This window comes from Gambusia affinis, linkage group LG14 (genome assembly GCF_019740435.1).
Source record: "Gambusia affinis linkage group LG14, SWU_Gaff_1.0, whole genome shotgun sequence".
Classification (NCBI taxonomy): Eukaryota; Metazoa; Chordata; class Actinopteri; order Cyprinodontiformes; family Poeciliidae; genus Gambusia; species Gambusia affinis.
This window is the reverse complement of record NC_057881.1, coordinates 18914136-18939963: the sequence shown is the minus strand read 5'-3', so window position 1 is coordinate 18939963 and position 25828 is coordinate 18914136. Positions and strand designations below refer to the sequence as shown.

The window sequence follows — 25828 nt, the reverse complement described above, 5'->3', positions numbered from 1 at the left end:
CGGCTACCCGTGGGCGGTCACGGCTCGGGCCTGGCACTCGCACAAATTCCAGTAGTCATCATCAGCACAAGCCTACCAGTCGCCTCGCAGGATAGAAAAAGCCTGTTTAGCTCCTACATGCGTCAGCTTTGGCTCCCTGCTTCATCAATGTGAGTAGGCAATTGGGACTGAAATGCTCATGAAAGAAAAGTTGGATTATTGTAATGCCGAAAGGGCCATGGAAATGAGACTTTCCTGTTCAAGTTTCCCTGGAAGGGAAGGAGGGAGAGGGGCTTCAATGAACCTATTCACCTCAAATCTCAAGGCATAGCAGGGGAAATCGGACAATTCTGAATTACTGAAGGGCAGAAAAAATATCTAAGTAAATAAACTTTTACTACACAACAACGGTGAGTCTCCACCGAAGCCCGGATTAATATGCACACAGTATTTTTGAAAACATTTACACAGAAGAAACATTTTCACAAAATTTCATTTAACAGCTACAAATATCTCTATTTTAATAAAACATTATGATGAAAACGTGCAAAGTGGGGCATGATCGTGAAGCGGAATGAAAATCTTTTGCAAATGAAAACACCCATTCTTCTGCACCCACCAACAGGTTTTCTTCTAATTCCAGAATTCCACTGGTTTTTAGCTCCATCCATCTTTCCAACACCTCCGACCAACTTCTCTCTCTCTGCTTTCGAAAGTAGCATAGCGCGATGCTGCCGCCACCATTTCCTACCTACTGTTGAAGATGATGTGCAAATTTTAGTTTTCTTCCAGAGACCTTGTTTTTCCACATTGGTCAAAAACTAAGATTTTTGTTGGAACAAACCTTCTTCCATGTATTTGTTAAGTCTCCTATGCGCTTTATATCAAAATGCACACAACACTTTATATAGTCTTTTTTTTTTACAAAAATGGATTTATTTTTGATTCAAAATAGATCTGTGCACAACTAGTAGTTGCCCTACGAATAAAAACACATTTTGCCCAGTTTCCATGATCTTTTCAGTTTTGAAGAGCTGGTTGAACAGAACTCTTTGAGATGTTGAGTCCTAAGTATTCTTTTAGAATACTTCAAGGACCGGATCCAAATCTCCTTCCATTTCTTGTTCAGATGCTGTTTGATCATTATTATTCTCCAACAAACCTCTCAGGCCTTTCCAGAAGTATTGTTGGATATACTATACTAAGATGAAAGCTAACTCTAGAACATTTGCTAATTAGGTAAATGAAGCTCATGGAGTATGAATATTTTTGCAAGGGGATTGTAATGTATTTTGCCTTTTGGCCTGAGTACTGTTCAAGCGCACCTCACTTGAACAAAGTCAGCAGTAAGCTGCCAGCCACCTTGTACTTCCCTGTGTTTTCCCACTTGCAGGAAGCTTTGCATAGTTGAACACCCACACTTTCCTACACAATCAAAGCCAGAGATATTTTTCACCCAAGACTGTACAATGAAAGCAGCCTCTAAGCTCTAGCTTAGAAGTTCAAATCTGGCATGAGATTTAATTTTAATTATGTGAGTCTACCTTTTCTTCCTTTCTTTTTTTTTAAATCAACAAATGTTTCTTTGCTGCTTAACCACTGCAAGGACAATTCCCCCACATGAAGTCTTTTGAATAAAGCTATTGATACGCATTTTAAGATCAGACCAAACCAGTTTCTGACAGTTGCAAAGAAAAAAAAAGAAAAAAAAATCACCTACAGCAAGTCATCATGCCAAAACAAGTGGGGCTGATAATTCCAAGAGGTCCATTTTTAAACCTAGAGTGCTTTGTTGGTTTGCGGTGGAGGATAAGTGGGAATAGCTCACCTAAGTTTGACCACTGGCATGTGCAGAGTCAACAGTTTGGCGCAACTGTGCATCTACACATTTTCAATAAAATACAGATACGCAGACTGCGAAAATGCAAAGTCAAGCAATGGTACTAGAGTCCTCTCAAAAAGTTTCTGAAAAGTTTACAAAGTGCAACTCGGATTCGCACACAAATGCATGAGTAAGTCGAAGGGTGACACGAGGTTGGAACAGGCAGCTGAGTCACGCTTCCTTTAGTGCCATTTCGGCACTGTCCCACATTCCACTGAGGCAACCTCTGGAATGTGTGCACATGTTTGCACGTGAGAGTGTCAATCTGTCTGAGGGCGAAATAGACAGAAATAAATTTTTTTTAATAAAATGCATATTCCGCTTTGACTGCATGGACCAGCGAGTGCTGTGCAAGCTTTGGTGGATTCCTTCATGTCAATCTGTGCGGACATGTGCACATGACTGTCTGCAGAGGATTTATCAATCGAGTCTCGAGCTGTGAGAAAGTCAACAAGGATGTAGGGCCTCTCCCAGACCATTAACACACCACGTTCAGGCTTTTCGATTTGTGGAATGTCAACAAGCAGAAGTTCTCTCCCTTATTCTCTTGAAATATGAGTCAGACACCATCCTTGCCATGCAGATGCAGACTTGTTAATATTTGCTTAAATTTCCACACGTTGTATTCTTATGATGGTATGTAGTTGTTTACTTTTTTCTTTTTTCTTTTTCCGCCCACAAAGGCAAGTTTGGTTGTTTGGAAAGAAGATAAAAAAAAATAGTAATGGGGAAAAGGTTTTGAGTCCTTGTGAAAGTATGGACATTTCTGTAACATGAAATGACGAAGAACATGAATGCTCTAAACCAAGACTGCAACCCATGCAAAATTTAAACAAAACATGGAATTTATAAAAATCTAGCTCCAGAGACATTTGACTTATAACCTTTAACCACAGTTTAGGTGCAAGCTAATATGAGTTACAGCATTTCCTCATCTTTGTCTTTTCTGCACTTTCCCCTAAATCTTCCTTTTGCATTCTTTCATCACTTCTTCCAGGTGTCCTTTAATCTCTGACAGGTGTCCTTTTAAAAAGCCATCTTTATCACTAAAAGAGAGTGATATTTGCGCTTACGGTCATCAAAGGACTCTGCCTCACCTTCCAGCTTAAAGAAAAACTGGTCAGGTGCCAAAATATGAAGACGCCCACATTTACAAATACACAGCAAAGCTTTTAACAGCTTTCACTGTCAAACTGAGAGACAAAAGGAAACCCTAGCCTAGATGACACACACAATCTACTACCTGCTGTCAAGGAGGAATTTCCAACAGATTCAGACAATATCCTTTTGCTTCTAAAAGAGCTCCATACAGAAAAGGACATTTTTAAAGAAACAGTAAAAGATGTTTGTATATGCTTTATGGATTTCAGCAGATATTTGAAGTGCTACTTTGAAGGGGAAATTATTTTTGCCTTGGTTCAACTGGAAAAATTATCCAGTGAACATAATTTCGGCACAGTACGGCACTGAACAGTTGGATTTACTTTTGTTGCCCTGCGGAGTGATGAACTGATACAGTTTTGAAGGTTTTGAGACGACAGTAAGATCTTATCCCTTATCCAGCATTTTTCAGTGCTTTAATTTGGTATGTGCTCTGTTAAACAGCAGACCCAATTTGTGTCGGAAACCGCATTTGCAATTTCATTTTATACATTTTTAAGGAGCCAATAATCATTTCTCGTGACGCCAACTTAAAATGTCTGACAGAAACATCTGCTCTGCAGTCTGTCATTTATCTCCGTTGCACACTTTGTGGGTAATGTCACCAGAACCACCAGTTAATAGAGGTGTTGTCAAAAAAATTATTGTTTCGAGTCACCAGATTTCTGATACCAATATACCGATATTAGCAAGTGTGAGAACATTTTATAGATTACACGTAGAATTTATAATAAAGATCAAACTCTCACTTCAAATTCTGAAATTTCTCAAATGCAAAACAGTGCCAAGCTGAAGACAATTCAATCTAAATAGGAGTTTATTTAAGTATGTCAGCAAATCTAAGTGGAATTTCTATTTAAGTGAGAACACATTTATCCTCATCATAATGGCATCCTGGGAAGCATTTGGATTTGACAAAGCTTTCTGGGGTCTACCTTTACATATAAAGTGGTTCTATGGTATTTGTTCACTTTCTTGGTGACAGAAATGCAAAAAACAAATTATAAAAGAACAACAAAAAACAAAAACAAAAAAACAAAACAAATGAAGAAGAAAGTGGGTGCAGTTTGGCTGCCAAATAGTTTTACTCCTCGGCTCTTAAAGTAAATTCGCAAAGCTGGAAAAAAGTATGATTTGAAAGGGAAAACAAAATGTTTTAACCCCGTGTGACCTTTTGAGCTCGTGAACTTTCACATGCTTGCATGATGGGGTGAGAGGACGGTTGTGGAAGGAAGCAGGGCTGCTCCTCCTGGCAATACGCCCTGCCCCAGAACGACAGTTCTTATCTGCTATTGCACACCCCACACACGCACACACACACACACACACACAAGTATAGACCAACTAACTCATTTTTCTTTGGATTACACGCTTTTGTCTACACAGAACAGCTTTTATTCTATGCTTATGGAATAAATTTAAACATTTTCTTTCCAAGATAAAAAAACAGGCCGTATGTATTTTTCCTAATGTAAAAGCAAAATCCGTTATTAGTGTGCCCCTCCAGTGTGACGTTCGTTAAACCACAAACTGAAATACCTAGACCAAGAACCAGAATCTTGACTTGCATGCTTCAACCACAACAGCCAGCCTGTGTTACTGTAATGGTTTGATAAGCCAACTGAAATGTGATTGCCTATTGCTCAAAAACATCTGTCAGGTGTCATTTGAGGTGATGATAAGAGGTTTAGCAAATTCCCAAAATGACTCAATGTGTAAACTGTATGAAAACTTTGTTTGGACCATCTAAATCTAAAAATCAAAAGTGAACGAAGCCTGTAGAGATTTCAAACTTTCTTCACTTTCTACCTTTGGGTTAAATGGCTTGGACTCGAAAAAATACAAGGTGGACATTTAAGTTCTCTTTCCATACTGACACATATTTTGAAAAATTTGAAAAACTTTTAAAACTTTTAAAAATGATTATCAATAAATCTTTGATTCTACAGGTTTTTAACAACTATGTATAGTGCTGGAACATCCAAGCCTAACTAGTGAGACAGTGGAAAGGATTCCCAAACATCCTAGTTTCCGCGAATTTAAAATGTGAACCCTTATCATGACCTCTGAGTTAGGAATGCTACAACTAGCCCATCTAGTCTATTAAGTTAAGTCTATTCTTAAAGAAATGTGTAAGTCAAGTAGTGTGTTGATAATTTGCTTCCTGGCGAAAGTTTATTGTAAGCAAAAAAACGTTCAAATTAATTTCAAACGGAAAGGAAACAGACAACCACCAATGCGTGAAGACAAACATCAAGTAGTCACGTGTCAGTGCTATTAAGGGAAACTCTGGGTCTTCTGGGTTCAGAAGAGGTACTTTCCAAAAGCAGGAGAAATCATGAACAGTGATCTAACGCATGAACACTGTGCAGTTAGTGACTGTAAAGATAACTTAAACTATGATTAAAACATTAGCTTTAGTAATGCTATGATTCACAGGCTTTCAAAATGCAGCCTATGTGGTTCAAGGGATTGCTTATAATTGGAGACTACATTCATGAAGCTCCATAAACTGTTTAAGTGATTTAAAAAACCTTAAATGGGTGAAAATAATTGGAAACTTTTTTTTTTTTACCAAATGAAGCAAAAAATAAATAAATAAATAAATAAAATAAAAAATTGCGACCAAAGCAGAATACAACATCTCTCTGAGCAATTTCCAGTCCTGCAGGTCATCACATCCTCATGGCTGCCCAGAAAGTCTTCATGTCAGTTTTTAACACGACGGGTCTTTGCACAAGCTAATCCACAGCTATAGTACCGACCACATTCATGACGGCTTTGGAGGAAGGTTATTTTTGTCAAGCAAATTATTTGTGTGGACTGAGAAATGTTTTGACCCTTACGCTATAGACAGACGAAGCCTACCAGTGCTTCTCAAGGCTCCACAATGTCACACACTCCTAGGAGGTTCCCACGGTTACTAATTGAGGAAAAGGCCAACTGGATCACAGGTCCTCCCTCCACAATACATTGCAGTGGCTATGTGGGTTGTTTCCACATTTTTCCCTCCTAAAGCGCGGTTAATTCCCCGAAAAAATTAGAAAGCGCAACATATCTGTCATTGTAGGACATGAATGTCTTTTTCACAGTGTCACACCAAAAACAACACGCAGATGGCACCTAATGCCTGCTAGGAAGACTTAGTGACTCCAAGATTTAACTATTTACTGTATTTTGTAGCTTTACAGAATTTAAAAAAAATCTTTGTTACAATCCTGCTCATTGTGGGCGGTGACAAGATGACTAAGGGTCCTCATCTAGTCTTGTGAGCAGTGGTTGAAAGAAATGGGCTTTTGTGTCATTTTGTGTTTATATTCCAGGGAAACAGAATGTCAAAGGTTTACTAATTGAACAGTTTTAGGAACTCTAACAAATGCATTTTTTACATGTATTTACACTTTTCTTTTTGAGTTTTTTAAATTCATTTTAAAAGCAATATAAGATTAAACAATAATTGTGCCACCAGCAGCTTTATTGAACGATTATTCTGTAACAGAGGATTTATTTTCCCTCTTCTGAATAAATGAATTTAAGTTAAAGGTTAAAGTTTTTTCTAATTGTTTTAGCGTGAGGCTAAAGCTACACTCACACAGCAGGTCTTTATGCTCAATAAAAATTTTTTGTAAAAATAATTTTTTTTGTGTGTGGTTGTTCATACTCCTAATAAAATGCTACTGCATTCAGACTTCTGTGCAAATGGTTTACGAGCACAAAGCAACCCGCATGCGCAGAAGAAGAAGAACATTGGAGTCACACAGCTGGGAATTGTTTATATGGAAGTCATAATGGATGCTGACGTTTATGGATCGATTTTATTCAGCAAGGAGAGCCGACAATGTCACGAGATTACAAAATGACTAAAGTACGGAAGATAGTCATAAAAGAAAGCACAACTGATGGCCATGGGAACCAGGAGTGGTAGGATTGTGACGTGATACGCTTTGGTGACACAGACGTCTTTCATAAGTTCAGAACTATCAGAGTAATTTTCAGCCATTGTTTCCAGCTGTATTTGACCATGACCAGCTTCTGTTTGTGCAGAATTATGGCATGTCCTATGTTGATGACGTAAAAGTAGGACAAAATCATTTTATTGAGACACCAGTCACTTTCCAAACTATTGGATATGTATCTATAGAAAGCAGCACAAATTGGGATTTTTTTTTAATGGGGACAGGAAGGAAGGAGGAAAATTTTGGCTTTGGTCTGTTTATACTATCCTGAAAAAGTCAAATATTGGTCCTATATGGGGGGGAAAAAAATCAGATTTGCGTTGCATTTGCTTGTTGTCTGAACATGGTCTACCCAACAACTATAAAAGATTACCTAACATATTAGATCCTCAACACTGTAATTAATGCTCAACCTCATCGAGTAAGAAATATAGACATTCAGTCTACAGTGTTCACCTATGTCACAAAGGGAAAACACAGGACGACGAGAGGAGACACGGGAGGACAGCAGCTCTGCTCCCAGACATTGAATTCCTGTTCAAACCACCCATGGGACTGTTTTTATAAATTTCAGTTTTAGTTTATTTTTGCACTTCCCTATTTTTCTTTGTTGCACACCAGTGGAACTTGGTGAGGTTAAGAAAATGTTGTGCTTAGACATTTAACATGCTTTACAGAAGCTATTTCCATGCGAATGGGTCCCACGGTATTTTGGGACCTGTACATCTAAAATGTACTCAACAGGGGCAGGTTGTGCACTGGAAACCAGTATGGGCACTTGACATGGAGCATGTGATTATATTGGAATAAAACTGGTTGGATTCACACAGTCTTAAAGTGTATGTATATATACATTTATATATAAAAGCTGAATATAGCAGCTACCAATGCAGTGTAATTTGGTACTGATACAAAAAAAATCACTGTTTGGTGCTTCCACTCCCACTGTTGAGTTTTTTTTTCCTTCTTGTAATTTTAATTTCTGCTCATCCTCTCATGAGCCTATCAGAGATATCAACACTACATACACTGGGCGGATTCCAAAGACACGTCTAAATTGTGAGGCCTGTTGGCCGTGTTTGCTTCTGTGCACGCCTCACCTCCTCCTGAACATTTCAGCGAAGATGCAGCCAACGCTCCACAGGTCCACCGGTGTAGCGTAACTGGACTGGAGCAGCACTTCAGGAGCTCTGTACCACAGCGTCACCACCTGCACCGCAAACAGCAGAAAAAAAACAACGAAAAAAACTACTGAGCCTTCATTGTAAGAGCACAAAGAGTTGAACGCTGATCGACTGCCAGCAGCATTAGGTAAATGTCATCGTCGATGCGGGCTCGCACACATACACACACGAGTAGCACACTTAAAAGCTTTTGCCTCCATCTTGGCCTTATGCAACACATGAAATCATATCTGGCAGGACATGCCTCCAGCTCTGATTTACAAGTCTCTGTTGTTTTTTTTGTTTTTTTTTTTTCACAGCGGTCTACCAGCTACACACAATGCTTTAAAGCTGATTGATAAACAGGCAAAAATCACGTGCTGACAGAATGTATGTATTCTTGATGTGATAGATGCAGTAGAAAACATTCCAAAAAAAACAAACTCTTCCTGTTTTTCACCATACCTCCTGCACGCACCTGAAGTCTAACGGCAGCCATTTTGTGTCACTTCTCACTAAGCGTGGTTTCCAAATTTGTCCCTGAGACTCCTGGGACCGCTCAGAGTGATTGTGTGTGCAGCCTCTGCCTCTGTTAACAGCTACAGTAGGGAAAGCCTCCAGACAAAACTCAGTGACCCCTGGTAAGAGAGTGGACTGGTTCCAGGTGCTTTCCTAAACTCTGTAGTGTTTCTTTCCAACAGCATTTGGCTACAGTTTCCCTCTTCAAGCACTGAAGAGTGCTTATCAGGATGTTAAGCTCTGAGGCTAATGCTTGTAAGCAAAAAGTGTGGAGTGTCACCCGGATACTTTTAACCTGACTAGTTTTGTTCATCCGTGACGAAACTCTAGACTGTTTTAGATCAGCACACATGCTTAAATTCTTTTGAATGTGTATCATGGGGTAACAGCAGTTTTAAATATCCTATCTCAAAACACACTGCATTGATTTCTTTCATAATCAATTTATGAAACCAGTAAATGCATCATGTTGCATCGAACCAACATTGTGTTGATTCTCAACGCTGCTTTTACTGACAGCAGAAAAGTTCTCCTTTCCTGCTATCTGATCTTTGAAAGATCTAAAGTAGAGGTCCAATCCAAGTACTCAAGAGCTATAATCCTGCATCTTCTAGATGCATCTCTTGCAAATGAACTGCTAGTTAGGGCTTTACAGTGCTGAATGACTGCTGGTGATGGGATTAAACTATTTTATTCAGGTGTGTTTGAGCATTGATGCATCTAAAATTTGCAAATTGGTACATACGGACTTGGGCATTCTTGGACAAAGGCATTCACATTGGGTGAGGTGGGTGTTACGCACTGCTTTGAAATGCATTATTGTCATTATTGAAACAGTCTTTCCCAGGGGCAAAAAGGGATTTTCCGACGTCAAGCAACGCAAAAAACACAGCGAACTACAAAACATGCTGTCCTGGTTCGTTCCTATGCTGTAAAATACACAGTTTAAGTTGAGAATTGCTCTGAACGTCTTGCATCTCACACCCAAAGTCTCTCAAGATATCCGGTGCTCGAAGAAATAACTAAATCATTTGGTTGCACGTGGTACTGAAGTACCATTACAGTAACACAGCTCCGAACAACCAGCAAGGACAGAGGCAGTGGTGTAATGGTCAGCTTTTCAAAGTGTGAGGTAGCGTCGTGGTTAGAGAGTGACATAGTGATGACAATCTGTCTTTAAAACCGACTGGCGATGAGATTGAACGTAAAAACATAATGCACTCAGTTGGTGGAGACAAGCTATTCTCTACCACCAAATAGCTTGGTGACTAGAGGTTAATGTTTGGGTCATGTTGAAGCACACCAAGATATGAGGGACAAATAGATTTCAGTCATGAGGATTGTTTTCGCAAGCTATGCTTGAAAATAGATGGAAACCCAAACAATCATAACATTGTGGACCTGTGACGAATGGCAAAGAGTTAGAGGGGTTGCCAGGGTAGCACTGGCCATCTCTGGATCCTGATTAGACACCACTAGTGGAATTTTAGTAAAAAAGTTTCTTTTTGATTTTTTATATGACTTTGGGGTCAGAGGGGGATCCACTTTACCTTTTGCAGCTGTGGTTAAGATTCATGTGAAGCTCATGGTACTTTCACGCTGCAGGAACTTAGGGAGGGTTTAGAGATAACGATGGAGCGCTCCTCTATTTTCAAGGCTCCGAAGGGCTTTGTCAACATCCTAATGAAGAGTTACAATGCTGCCAATCCGAACCAGAAATGTTGGTTCCCAGACTACTTGTGAGAAACCTCAATGATAAGACTAGCTTACAAAGGTACTGACTTTCTGCCTAAGAACGGAAAGACTGAACAGACATCTTGCTGTTTTCATTCCTGCAAGAATTAATAAAATTATGTTTGAGTAAAAATCACAGTTTGGTGACTAACAGTGACGGTGCAGAGGGGAGAACTATTCTTTCCTTTCAATTTTAGTTTTTTTTTTTTTCATTTTAAGAAACCCCAGGTGCCACCTAAGCTGACAGACAGGTCATTGCATCCAACCATGATGTCTGTCCACGATGGGTGTTGTCTGAGACCGTCACAGCCTTTTAAGGGCCAAAAAGTTCAATACTCAAAAAAAAAAAGCTTTGGAGGACAACAAGTAGTTCATGACTTGTTTCTTTGGTAAATTTATGTTGTTTATAATTTGCAAAAACATTGAGAACATAATTACTAATATTTACATACAACTTGAATGTAAACAAAATTTAATTTAATCTTTTTTAGAGTATTTTTTCTGCTCTAGTGGCGTTTATTTCCCCAAGTACTCTGACAGGAAGGGGGGAAAGACATGTGGCAAAGGAACCAAAGACTGGAGGTCTGCAGCTTCTATTTTTTTTCCATGCGATGATCCAGTTATCTGATCCCACAAGTTCAAAAAGTGTCCAAAAGGAATCATTTTACAAAACCTGCCCGTCATCGCACCCGAAATTAGACAAACAAGCATCTCCACCACACCCTCCAATGCAGTCCTAATCTCTTAATTAATGGGAGAATCTAAAAGTTACCAAACTAATCACAACTTTTGCAAGTACAATATTTTTTTGTACAGATTTAGGTTCCAATATTTTTACTGCTTAAAGAAAAACCTAAATTGATAGAACTTATGAACCATAGGTTCTATCAATTTAAAACTTATGATTCATACTTATGACTTACACATCCCTGCTTTTGTATTGTCTCCTTTTTTGCATCGTAGCATGTGCGCCTAACTTTCATCTGACTTTTACTAAAAACAAATAATTGATGTCTGTACAAGCCATTAAGTGATGATTTTTTTTTTTTTGCTTTGGTGCAATAACTTAAGATAAAAAGAAATGGAAAGATTTTTGGGATGTGACCTCCCAACTCTAATTACTGCTGGAGAAGGAAAAACTGGCTGATGTATTACTGCCACCTTGTTTGAGATGCAGTACAGCAAAGAAAAGTTTCTTCTTTCTTAGCTTGTAGGGGTGTTGATGGACAGATGGCTGGTGTTCATTGCAATCAGTTTTTACTGAACTAAAACAAGCTTTCCACTTTCCAATTTGTCTTTAATGTAACCTTCTGTGTTATGCTTTTCTTTTAAAAAATCTCAATAGTTTTTTCACCTTCCCAGAAACTGTTCAGTTATTACTTAGATGAAAAAGCAAATTCAAAAACTATCATGTCTTCTGGCATGACAGTTTAGAAACTGTTTCTAAACATAGGAGACAGCAAATAGGTTTTAAATACCCATGGTAAATTTAAGTCTGCCACATATATGTCATGTGAAGCAGGGCTGTTTTCTTTGGATTATCAGATTTGTGCAAATCAAAATTATCCAAAAATTGTTCAAAAAAGTAAGTGTCTAACATTTGCAATGCAGTGATACGGAACTCGGCATGCTGAACTCGGCATCTCTGTTGACCACATCTGTGGTCAACAGAGATCCAACAGAGTAAAAAAATTAAAAATTCAGTCACACTTTTTTAAAAACTGAATGGCACTATTAATAGAGACAGAGGGTGCATTTTGCAGATGGTGACACTTTCATCTCTGCTTCCTGTTTCACTGGAAACGGAGCGGAAGTTGAGGCTAGTTGGCTGAGATGCAGCGTGGGGGGTAGGCCATGTGACCAGAAACAAGACACGAGCCTAGAATGAAGATACTGATACCAGGGGTCACTGACGAAGTTTTAAACAATGAAACCTCAAAAAAAAGAAAGAAAAAAAAAGCATGAATGAAGTTACACCACAGTTCAACCCACATGGTCTCATTTACATGTTATCTTTTACCGTTTATCTCCAGTTGGTTCCTTTGTTCGTTTTCTTATAGGATCTAACTTGTTGTATCAGTGCGTTAATGCAGATGATAAGATAATTCCCAGCTAAAGCATGGCAGTATGTTACTGTGGTAAGAAGAGCGGGTTGGCATTTTAAAAATAAGTTTCTTCCTGCAAACTCTTGCAGCTGCAGCTCAAATGCACACGACTCGAGCACGTTGCATTCATTTCACACCCAGCAGAGTCAAAAGACAGCTCTGATCTGAGCACACACAAAGCCTTCTAGGAAGAACCACAGACCTAGAGCTCAGAGTATATCCGCCTCACAGTTATTCGAAAACACAGCCACAAGTGCAGATTAAGGCATATATATAACCCATGCATGGGAGGCTACGGAAAGTAGATGCAAAAAGATTTAATCCAGCATAAGATTACCACTCGTCTGCTTCTCTTGAAACAAAAGTCTTTTCATTAACTACCTCAAATTTACCACAGCTACTGGGTTTAGCTTCCCTAATAAGCTGTTCACGCTGAACCCAATGTCCCATTGGTTCCAGCTAGAGTTTTAGATAATAAAACTTCTAAAATCAAACATTTGAGTTGCAGGAAGGAACCTTGCCTCCATAATAGAATGCAACCATAAGGATGTGCAACTCCTGAACAGCTTAAAACAATTTTTTTACATGCATGTTTATAAATATTTGTGTATGCAAAGAAGCCCATTTAAGACAAGTTTAGACAGAAGCAACTTTACCACTATGTTGCATCACCTCAGCTCTCAGAGGAACTGAGATGATCAGCAGCTGTGGTTTCTAAAGCAAAATGTGTTCCCATTCATGCTTTTAGCCCTTTAGGGGCTAGTTATGAATTGTTTCAGAGGGTCACATATCAGAAAATTGAATTCTATAAATTTGCTCACGCAGATGTCTGAGAGATATTCAGACTTAATAAATGAAAGCCCATCCATCCATCCATCCATCCATCCATTTTCTTACACCCTTCTTCCCTAATTGTCAGGATTCAGGTTGGAGTGAGGGTTCTTTTCAGAGACGAGCTACGCGGAGGAGTTTGACAGCTTGACGCACCTGCTGGGGATTCCGGTAATCTGCGGCTGCCTTCTTAAGAAGCGGAGGAACCACCAGCCATCGCTCGATGGTTACCACTTGTTGGTCAGAGTCAGCCTTATGGTCTCAAACCAAAGTCAAATCAAGCCAGTCATAGTAATTCATGTCCTTTCTCTCTGTACTTCACAGACCGCGATCTCGTTCCGGGAGCCAAGCCTGGATCTTCACTGGTTGAGCGCGTCTCCAATAAGCCGTTCCGAACCGCTGCTGTTTTGGACCCCGGACCTACCTGGACCCTCGTTCTCCTGCAGAATCTCTTCCCTTTTTCTGAGCAATCATTAATGATTAAAGACTATCATTATTTCACAAAAGTCTAGTTCTTGGTGCGCACCTGCATGTGGGCAAGGAAACTAAAATCCAGCATGACAGAACCATCGAGCCATGTTGACCCAGCAGGTCCGCACACAAGACCCGGACTAACCCCTGCCGACCACCTAGCTCGTCATGAGGCCATGCTCCACGCCCTTTTGGATCAGCAGAGTTCCCAGGGTCAGGTGATGGACCAACTTAAAACCACGGTCTCGGAATTAGTTTCACGTCTGGCTTCCGACTCGCAGCCTCCAAACCTAGCCGGAGCAGCAAACACCGCTCCATCGCCGCGGGCGGAGCCAGCTGCGCCACCGGAACCGGCGGGATTGCCCCGGGGCCGGGAAATTTCCCCCCCGACTCCGGAGCATTATTCAGGTGAAATCGGAAAGTGCGGTGGATTCCTCCTGCAATGTGCGATTGTTTTTGCCCGGGCTTCTGGCTCGTTCCCCGATGACTCTGCTAAAATAGCTTATATGGTTGGACTATTGAAGGGGAAGGCCCTCAAATGGGCAGAAGCTAAGTTTACTCTGACAGCTCTCGCTCAAACGCCTCTTGCCTCCTTCATCGAGGAGTTTAAGCAAACATTCGGTTACGCCGAATCCAGCGCTGAGATTTCCCACCGGCTTTGGAACCTGAAGCAGGCTTCCCGTTCAGTGGCTGAATTCGCCATAGACTTTCGTACTCTAGCTGCCGTGTCTGGGTGGAATGACGAAGCTCTTAAAGGAGCTTTTGTCCAGGCTCTCGATGACACAATTAAAGATGAGCTTGTTTGCCGGGACGAACCCGCCAATTTGGAGGGTTTGATCTCCCTGGCCATCAGGATCGACAACCGGCTTCGGGGAAGGGCCCGGGAAAGAAAGGAAATTAAACCTGTGTTTTTCGCACACAGCCCTGTACAGAACATCTCTGAGGACATCTCCCCGAACGCACTCCCGCCTGATGAACCCATGCAGGTCGGTCGAGCAAGGATCTCCGCCTCTGAGAGGCAGCGGCGGTTGGAAGCCCGGGCATGCTTTTATTGTGGTCTCACGGGCCATTTCGTCACCGCATGTCCCGCTCGGCTAAAAGGGAGAGCCCACCAGTGATTACGGGAGTCCTGGTGGGTGGTTGCTCTGGTTTGAAATCTCGACTTTCTCTTCCCGTCTCCCTCTCCATTAAACAAAGGTCAGTAAACATCATGGCTTTGATTGACTCAGGGTGCGAGCAGAACCTGATCGATGCGGATTTAGTGACACAATTGAATATTCCCACGATTCCTCTTCCTGCGCACATCCTGGTTACGGCTCTGGATGGCGGCACTCTACCGACCATTCACCGACAGACAGAACCTGTGGAACTCATAGTCTCAGGAAATCACCGCGAAGTTTTGACTTTTTTTGTGTTTCCCTCCCCACAGTCTCCTATGGTCCTGGGTTTCCCCTGGCTGAGACGACATAACCCCCACCTTAATTGGGTTGAGGGGAGAGTGGACGCGTGGAGTAGGTCCTGCCATGCAACCTGCCTGCAGTCGGCCAGGCCGAATCCTCGGGGTGACGTCACTCAGGAGGACCAAGAGGATCAACAGGACTTGTCTCGAATTCCTCCGGACTACCATGATCTGCATTCTGTGTTTCAAAAAAATAAAGCGCTTTCACTCCCGCCCCACCGCCCCTACGACTGTGCTATTGATCTCCTTCCCGGCGCACCGCTGCCCTCAAGTCGACTGTATAATATATCGAGGCCAGAGAGAGAGAGTATGCTAAAGTATATTAACGAGTCACTGGCAGCGGGCATTATTCGCCCCTCCACGTCCCCGTTAGGGGCTGGTTTTTTCTTTGTTTCAAAAAAGGATGGCTCTCTCAGGCCATGTATTGATTTTAAGGGTTTGAACCAGATCACAATCAAGAATAAGTATCCCCTCCCCCTTCTTTCGTCAGCCTTCGAACCAGTACACGGCGCAACTGTTTTCACGAAGTTGGACCTGCGGAATGCTTACCACCTGGTGCGCATCCGGGAGGGCGACGAGTGGAAAACCGCCTTTAAAACACCGGTGGGCCACTTCGAGTACCTGGTCATGCCCTTCGGGTTGACAAACGCCCCGGCCGTTTTCCAATCCTTGATTAACGACGTGCTGCGGGATTATTTGGATGAGTTTGTGTTCGTTTACTTGGATGACATTCTGATTTTTTCTAAGAACTTGGAGGACCACAAACGTCACGTTAGGTGGGTCCTTCAGCGCCTGCTGGAAAACAGGTTGTATGTCAAGGCGGAGAAGTGCGAGTTTCACGTGCCATCTATTTCGTTTCTGGGGTTCATTTTAGAGAGTGGGCGGGTGAAGCCGGATCCGGGACGGATTCGTGCGGTGCTGGAATGGCCGACTCCGCCTCTCGTAAGCAGTTGCAGAGGTTTTTGGGCTTCGCTAACTTTTACCGGAGGTTTATCCGGAACTTTAGTCAGACCGCTGGTCCCATGACCCGTCTTACCTCCACCAAGTCCCAGTTTTCCTGGACCCCAGAAGCGGATGCAGCCTTCTCAGTTTTGAAGCAAAAGTTTGCGGATGCCCCGGTGCTGATTCAACCGGACCCCACTCAGCAGTTCACGGTGGAGGTGGATGCCTCCGATTCTGGGGTGGGAGCGGTTTTGTCCCAAGTTTCTCCTTCCGATCACAAGCTGCACCCTTGTGCTTTTTTTTCTCGCCGCCTGTTGCCTGCAGAGAGGAATTATGATGTGGGTGACCGTGAGCTACTGGCGGTGAAGCTGGCCTTTGCGGAGTGGCGCCACTGGCTGGAGGGAGCCGCCCTTCCGGTCATAGTATGGACAGACCACAAAAACCTGTCGTACCTGCAGGCAGCCAAGCGGCTGAACCCACGGCAATCCAGGTGGTCCCTTTTTTTCTCCCGGTTTAACTTCCTCATCTCTTACAGACCTGGATCGAAGAACGTGAAACCGGATGCCCTCTCCCGACAGTTCTCCTCGGACGACGAACCCTCTGTCGTTGACACTATAGTCCCGAGTTCCTGCGTCCTGGGGGCGGTGTCCTGGGACATCTCTGATCAGGTAATCGCAGCTCAACACTCCGATCCTGATCCGGGCACCGGCCCTCCGGACCGTGTATATGTTCCCCTCTCTATTCGCCCTCGTCTAATCTATTGGGCCCACGCCTCTCGTTTTTCTGGTCACCCTGGCACCAGTCGGACCGTGGCTCTAATCCAACGCTCCTTCTGGTGGCCGTCCCTTCACAAGGACGTGAAGGAGTATGTTTCAGCCTGCTCCACCTGTGCGAGAAACAAGTCCCTACATCAGCCGCCCTGTGGTCTCCTGCAACCCTTACCGGTCCCGACACGCCCCTGGTCCCATGTTGCACTCGATTTTGTCACCGGCCTCCCGTCCTCAAAGGGTTTTACGGTCATTCTTACCATTGTCGATCGGTTCTCCAAGGCTTGTCACCTGATTCCCCTTAAGAAACTGCCGTCGGCCTTGGAGACCGCCATGTTGGTTATTAAACATGTTTTCAGGCTTCATGGGATTCCCACGGAGATTCTGTCCGACAGGGGGCCCCAGTTCGTGTCCAGAGTGTGGAAGGAGTTTTGTGGTGCGCTGGGGGCCAAGGTATCGATGTCCTCGGGGTATCATCCTCAAACCAACGGGCAGTCTGAGCGCCTGAATCAGGAAGTGGAGTCTATGCTCCGCTGTCTGTGCTCCTCCAACCCCTCTTCCTGGTCCGTCCATCTGCCCTGGGTAGAGTATGCGCACAATTCTCATATTTCCTCTGCGTCTGGTCTCTCCCCTTTTCAGTGTTCACTGGGGTACCAACCCCCTCTCCTGCCCTCGGATGAACCGCGGAATGCCGTTGCGTCGGTTCACAGCCACATTCGCCGGTGTCAGCGCATCTGGAAGGACGCTGCTGCGGCCTTACATCGCACCGCTGCCCAGAACCGCCGCTTTGCTGATAGGAGGAGGAAGCCGGCCCCTCTCTATAGTCCAGGTCAGAAAGTTTGGCTGTCCGCTAGGGATATTCCCCTGAAAGCCGCACCACGGAAGCTGTCCCCGAGATTTCTGGGTCCGTTTGAGATTCGGGAGGTGATAAACCCTTCTGCGGTCAGGCTCAAGCTCCCGACTTCTCTGAAGGTGCACCCCGTGTTTCATGTCTCCTTGTTGAAACCGGTGAGGACCAGCCCGCTGTGTCCTCCGGTTGCTTCCCCGCCCCCTGCCCGCCTCATCGATGGAGCTCCGGCCTATACGGTAAATAAGATTCTGGACGTCCGCCGGCGGGGTCGGGGATTTCAGTATCTGGTGGATTGGAAAGGGTACGGCCCGGAGGAGCGCTCCTGGATTCCTGGATCGTTTATTCTGGATCAGTCCATTCTTCGAGAGTTTCACGCCTCCAGGCCCAGGAGCGTTACCGAACCGCCAGGTGGCGGTCGTTGAAGGGGGGGTACTGTCAGGATTCAGGTTGGAGTGAGGGTTCTTTTCAGAGACGAGCTACGCGGAGGAGTTTGACAGCTTGACGCACCTGCTGGGGATTCCGGTAATCTGCGGCTGCCTTCTTAAGAAGCGGAGGAACCACCAGCCATCGCTCGATGGTTACCACTTGTTGGTCAGAGTCAGCCTTATGGTCTCAAACCAAAGTCAAATCAAGCCAGTCATAGTAATTCATGTCCTTTCTCTCTGTACTTCACAGACCGCGATCTCGTTCCGGGAGCCAAGCCTGGATCTTCACTGGTTGAGCGCGTCTCCAATAAGCCGTTCCGAACCGCTGCTGTTTTGGACCCCGGACCTACCTGGACCCTCGTTCTCCTGCAGAATCTCTTCCCTTTTTCTGAGCAATCATTAATGATTAAAGACTATCATTATTTCACAAAAAGTCTAGTTCTTGGTGCGCACCTGCATGTGGGCAAGGAAACTAAAATCCAGCATGACACTAATGGGGTCGGGAGGGTTGCTGGTGTCTATCTCCAGCTGCGTTCCGGGCGAGAGGCGGGGTACACCCTGGACAGGTCGCCAGTCTGTCGCAGAATAAATGAAAGCAAACCCCTCAAAAGATGTTTATTGATTCGTTTTCCCCAAATTTGGAGGGTTGAGCTATTCTCAATCTTCCAAATACATCTCCTCCTTCAACTGTTCCTGTGGAACTCCCTTTGAGCCTGTAAAACACATACTGTGAGACCAAAATGCATAAAGAGCCAGCACCGAACAGCTGGTGAGCTTATAATATCCCTGAATGGATTATGATCACACACAGAGCTTCATACTCTCTATAGGGTGCCAGAAGTTTAAGTCTGTCCAAATAGGTATCTCAAGCTATTATTCTCAAAAGAGGTGCATGATCTGAGTCATAGCCTAAACAAACCGCTTAACAACTGTTTTCACTGAGATGATTATAACAACACATCTGTGGTACAGTGAAAAGGACATTCCCCATTTGCACTGTTCCCTTTTTTGCATGTGTCCGTTCCCCTCCTCTTCTTCCGACCACGCTTGCATTCCTACTTCCTTAGTCTCCCTTTCTCACCCTTCTCGTTCTCTGTTCTGCTTCACATATCCCTTCGTTGCCCACTCCCGTTTTCCCTCCCTTGTATTGGCTGCATGAAAGCGGATACAGGCTCCTGCATACAGCATGCTCTAGATGAGTCATAGACAGAGAGAGCAGCGGCCTTAAAAAAGGAAAAGTTAAATTGTTTTGCATTTGAGAGGCTGCTGCTCTGCATTCTGTAGTCTCCCTTTCTGTCTGTCAGACGTCCCTGCTCCCTTTGGCATGGTAACTGAAAGCTATAGAGAGGTCAAATGAAGGCAAATGAGAAAAAAAAAAACACAGCAAAGAGGTTAGACTGAGAGACAAGAGTGTGTGAGGGCTGACTCCAGATTAAAAGGACAACATTCTGTGAATTCCTTTCTGCTGAGAGCATCCTCCCGCTCACCACCAGGACGATCTTCCACAGCCTGCACGGCTGTTCTCTCATTCCCGCACCCCATGACAGAGGAAATGGCTTCTCCTGCCCCACAGGACCTCCAGACCTCCAGGGCCAGACCTCCAAGTTTGCCTGCTTTGCAACATCCGGGATTTTGCTACAAGAGCCCTGTGCAAGCACAATGGGCTGGTATGACAATAGGACGCATGAGTGTGAGTGAGCAGGGGCGTTTGGCCGGTGTTATGTGTGAGGGCTTGCACGTGACTTGGAGAGCACCTGCTTTTTGCCTGGATGAATGTGTTTCGTTGCCAACTGGCATCTGGACGTGTATGAAAGTTATTTGCACCATGTGTTTGAAGATTAACGTTAGCACATAACAATCTGCACTTCCTTTTTTTTTTCTTTAATAAAGTCTGACCTTTGTTTTTTTATTCTTTTTGCGATGTATTTTCTACACTCCCTTGGATCAAGGATTGTAGCAACAACTCAAGTACTCCTCAATTTCTTTTGGATTTGTCAAGACTTTTGATCTGCATGCAGAAAGACCAAAGGAGGAAAATAAATTGCATAGCTTTTGAAGACTCTTTTGTGAGGTCAGTCCTGCTCAGATTCAGATCAGTAAAAGTTGAAAAGTGGCAAAGATTTAATGACCAATTTAACAAGTAAATCTTAAAAAAAAAAAAGCTTTTTCATTAAAAAAATAAAATAAAATAAAATCTTTTACCAACAGATTGAGAAATGTGATATGTTTTAATTAGCTCTGTTAAGGTCTTAGGCCTGGGTTCTAAATAAGAAACAAAGTGGACTGGACTGTCCTTGTCCGAGGTCAGAACCTGTCTCACATATCTCTATTTTCTCAATGGAAGTGGCAGGTGAAGATAAGAAATAATGTTCCCACTGGAATAAAAGACTCTTTTATCTTACAATTCTTCTCATATATAGTTGTTGAAAAAGTAACAAAAATGTTTTTATTTTGATTAAGCAAACAATAAAACAGTTGAAAATGTTGGATTAAATCATCGCTAGCAAAATATTTTCAGCTGTTGAAAATGATGAAGACCACATACTTTGGTCCCCATGACGTTTTCCCCCCTTAAAGCTCAGATCTATGGAGAAGGACCCTTTAAGTGACCTGATGTGATTAGGATGACTGAAGCAAAGGGCCACAGTGCTGAGGTTGGTGGAGTTTGGCAGGGGGCCCATGTTTACACTCCCCCTGAGGAAACCAAGGATGAAAAAACACCACTGGACACAGACCCACACACACACACACACGCATACACACACACACACACACACACTCAGAAAGTGTTTTATACGTCCTAGACGTTAAAATGACCAATGCACATCATGATCAGCTTCAATCCCTACTTTAAAGGAAAACCAAGTTCAGGAAACGCGGTCCTTTCCTTATCCGCTCAGCTGGTTTATGACAACATTCCTAAAAGCGATCCATCACTAATTAAACCTGTCCTCTCTGAATCTCAGACGGATACGAAGCATGAATGTGGGCATTACATAGAGGGAAAGCGGATGTCCTAATGATAAGCATAAAACTGAATTCAGAGCACGGCAGAACAGAGGCTGTGATGTTGTGTCTCCAGAGAGGCCCGCAGCTCCAGCAGTCAGCCCTGCTGTAAACACCATTATTTCATCCCCTCACTCACTTTCCTCACTTACTTTTACGTACTTGTTCTGTACAAAAGAAAAAAAATCAACAACAACAACAAAAAAGACAATCAACAGCTCTAATAATGTCGCCTCCCCAGGGCAGGAAAAAGACTAACAATAAAAGATGGAGGCGGGGTGGTGGAGGGGAGAGATGGAGACCAGGGGCTGCTGGGGGGAGCATGAGAAGGAAAAGTGCAAGAGCAGCACACAGACTGTATACAGTAGAACAGAAAAAAGAAAAAAAAAAAAGAAAAAGGGGAGCACTGCAACTGTTGCCAAAGTATGCACAGCTTACAGGAATGCAGCACGGGGCCCTCAGCGAATGAAACAAAGACAGCACAGTAAGTGGCTCTCTCTCCCCGGTGCTACCACATCCGCACATCATTAGCTGGAAAATTCCTGATATATGCTGTAATTTCTTCTCTTTTTCTCCTATTCCCCGTTCTGATGCTAGCACAGACTGGGCTGTAGCATCCAGGTGAGCGTGTGCACACGCAGCGCATGCACGCCAACGCAACGCCCCGACTGTCATGGAGGACGGCCCAGACACCGCGACCAATGAATACATTATAGGGAATCGTAAAAATGATGCGTGCACGAGGAGTGTAACATGATTCACTACATGTGTTTCTGCAAAGTTCAAAAAAAGAAAAAAAAAAAGAGAGCCGTCAGTCCCTTTTAAGAGTATTGACACCTCTGAACTTTTCCCCATTACAACCACAAATATTGCTTTTTATTAGCCTTTAAATAGACAGACTAACTAAGTGGTGCACAGTTATGAAGTGGAAAGAAAATGCTTTTCTTTACAACTAAAATTCAGAAATGTGTGGTGAGAATTTTTAATAAGCTCACTCTCCTCTGAGTGAATATGAATCATTTCCTTTAGCTGCAGCTACAGCTTTAAGTCTTTTGTGTCTTTTATCTCTCCACCAGCTTTGCACACCTAGAGACAGTAATCTATGGCAGTCCTCACAAAATAACTCAAGCTCAGTCACACTGGACTTTGACTGGGTCCTTCTAACTCTTGAGTAACATTCAATCAAAAATCTATTTATAAAGCAATAGTGGTATTAATAATTAATATAAAGCAAAATGTTTTTTTCAGAAGTAAACTGTAAGGTGAAATTCCACCCCAGTCTGAAGCCTCTTAAGGGCTTTTAGCTGCAAAAACGTTCACACAGCATGATACAGCCACCACCATGTTTTCATGAGCAGATGGTCTATTTGGTATGAGATGTAATGCAAAAATAAAAAAAAAAAGCACCTGCTCTGGTTGTCTTGTAATAGCGGTTTTCCTCTTGCCACTCTTCCAGTGAAGCCAGATCCGTGAGCTGCAAATATTTGACCCTTCAGTAGATGCTCCCACCTGACCAGGGAATCTCTTCGGCTGCTCAAATCACACATCTTAGCTGCCTGTCCTCTAAGTTTACTTTGACAGCAGTGTCTGATATAGGTTTGCAGTTGAGCCATACTCTTTGCATTATTTAATTATGGACTAAACAGCGCTGTGTGAGACTCAGATTTGGTTTAGTTACTAACTAAACCATTCAAGCATCTCCCTAAGCTGGTTTGAAATGAAATCAGACCCAGTTGGACCATTAACTATGTAATTCTGAAGAGAACAGGGTGCTTTGGATTTTATTTAGAAATATCAGAGAAAAGGTGCATGGCTACAAATGTGTACTAGACCTTATGGATTTTTATTTATAAAATAAAATGTGAAAATTACATAAAACAAACAAACAAACAAACAAAATCTTCCAAGCGTTTGGAAATACTTTCACAAAGCGGAGTATGTCTGATCATATGTAGGTGAACTTTGCGCATGTTTGCTAATGTCAAGCCGAGGCCACTCTCTTTGCTCCAGTCGACTGCAGTCAAAGCACTGAGGTTTGACTTTTCCTTTTTTCCCATATGGAGCCGTTGGAGGAGATATCTAAACATTCCCAGAGTGAGCTGCACGTGCTCTTCTGCGTGCAGTGCAAGGGTTTTCCCCACCTCCACCTCCCTGCTGCTGCCTGCTCTCCTTTCTTTCTCTCCGTCCTGAGCATCAGGACAACTATCCAGCTCACCCAGGCTCATCACTGCAGACTTGACTCACTTTCACCTGTCAGAACCGCTGATCGCTAAAGGGGCGATAGATAAACGTATTGCAAAAGTGATGAGCCGTAAAAACATCCTAGACAAAACAAAGCTCCTAATCAGCATAACTTTTAGGACGACCTTAACGTTGGACAGGAGAGAACACATCAGTCTGCACTGCTGTAATGAGCCAACAGTCTGCGACTGCAAAGTCAAACAAGTAAATGTTGTAAGAGCAAAAATAACAATCTGTACTGCACAGAGTGAGACTGCCTCTCTTGGGTTGTAAAAGCCTGTCTGCTGTTTAAGCACAGGCAGGAAATCTGGTTTCAATTTGTTTAATGTCGTCTGAGATATGGGTGTCTTATTCTGGTAAGAGCAGTGGGAGGGCTGTGAGCAGAAGTAACCAAAAGGGGGGAAGCTTTGGGAAAATACCTTTAATCAGGTAACAATTTCACTCCTCTGCATAAGACTCAGACAACTAAAGTTTACAGGAAATCGGGAGTGGGACAGTACAGATCTGAGCGATGCTTACAGAAACAGTGATAATTAATGGTTCATTTGATCACATTTAAGTCGGCCTCATTTCAGTCAAAGCTCAAAGAGCTTTAGCTTGAAGAGTGTTGAAATTCCCTTTGGCTTTTGAGTCACGTAGGACTTTAGATGAGAAAAGAAGAAAGACAAAAAAGAAAAAAAAGAAACTTTCTGAGTTTATCTAACCTGGAAACATAACCCCTTCATTCTTTTTTTACTGTGAATACATAAATAAGAGTCTGACGAAAATAGCCAACACACAAAACTGATGGCATTCCCCTTGAGATTTCCCAAATCTAATTTGACAAGCGACCACATGCGCATGATGTGCACGGGAGTGCAAACTAATGAGATTCATGGGACCTTCCACTTCATATCACAATAGTTTCAAGTGTTCAAATTGTGTGGATGGACCACCCATGGGTAACATAATGGAGTTTATCTTTTGAACACAGCACCTCACCTGACCTCTAATCCTGTGTCACCTTAAGATCCGAGGATGTTTCCTTTCCTAACTGAACGTCTTCTAACAGGAAGAGCTTTCCTGAATGGAGCACAGCTTCTTTTTATTAACTTTCTTATAAAACGTATCGATTATTTTTTCTGCTCACTGATACAAGTGAAAATGGTGACTTTGTTATATACGGCAGACCTACGTTGCTTACATTACCATTATATCCCCCTTTTTTAATAAAGTGCGCACTGTCTGCATGGTTTTTGCGTATTTTTCAAGAAGTTTGGAGTTTGGTTCTGGGATTCTGACAGACAAAGACGCTTTGATTTAAACTTTAAAAATATTCGCTCAGTAATGAAATTATTATGTTGTAAAATATAAACATAAGGACATCGGTTGCTCTCTGTCATCTACTGCAGTGGGACTTCACTCAAAAAGCTAGAAATATTTTTGCCATTCAAAGCATTAATTCCTTGCACTTGGAATATAACAGTAAAAATATTCTGAACAAATCTTTTAGACATTTACATTACAGAATATTACATTTGCAACATATTTGGTTGAGATTAACCTAAGACATTCAATTGTTGCTTCTGCTTCATATTTAGGCTTGTTGTTCTGCTGGCGTGTAAATCTTTACGCTGGTCTCAAGCATTTTGTAGGCTCTATATTTACTCCAGGATTTAGGTTTGATCCAGCCATCTTCTCATTAATTATGACTAGTGGAAGAAAATACCTTTCTCATAGCCTGCCACAGGTATGAAACCTGTTGGCTCCATGATGGTGCATTCAGAGTGATGTCTGCATATTGTTTTGCATGAAGATTAAGACCTCTACTATCTTTAGCAAGCTACAAATGGAGGTTCCTGGGTCGTTATTCCCACAATGTCTTTTCTTTACTTGCCACTTTGCTATAAAAGGTCAGATTTGTGGAAAGCACAGCTAATAATAGCCCCTGTCAACAGATTATCTCAGCTGAGCTCTGGGCCCATGGAGCTCCTCTAGAATGATCATGGCCTAATGGGTTTCTCTGAGTAATGCTCTCTTTGTCATTTTCATAAGGTGTTCACACCTTGGCATGTTGAAAGCCTATTCTTGCTTTAAACTTGTCCAAAACTTTAATTTCACGTGGATCAAAATAGATTGAGGTGGGGAGGAGAAAATTCTGATACAGCTAAAAAAATCTGAATGAGTTGTAAAACATTTTAAAAACTGCATATAATTGTCTTTAATTCAATTCACAGTAGTGCTATACTTCGCATTTATGTACACAAAAGAAACTAGAAAAAAGAAGCTTTGTGATTTTAAGTACTTTAGCCGTCACAAAAATAATATGGAAACTGAATAAGAAAAAATCTTGCAAAT

The 25828-nt window shown here is 42.7% G+C and overlaps 1 protein-coding gene across 1 annotated transcript in view; it reads right to left on the bottom strand.

Moving 5' to 3' along the window:
* cdk6 (cyclin-dependent kinase 6) overlaps positions 1–25828 on the bottom strand; it is a 48023-nt gene that overhangs the window by 4039 nt on the left and 18156 nt on the right. The window contains exon 5 of the mRNA XM_044138324.1: positions 8079–8188. Coding sequence (XP_043994259.1) covers positions 8079–8188 — 110 coding nt within the window. The remainder of the gene's footprint in view (positions 1–8078; positions 8189–25828) is intronic.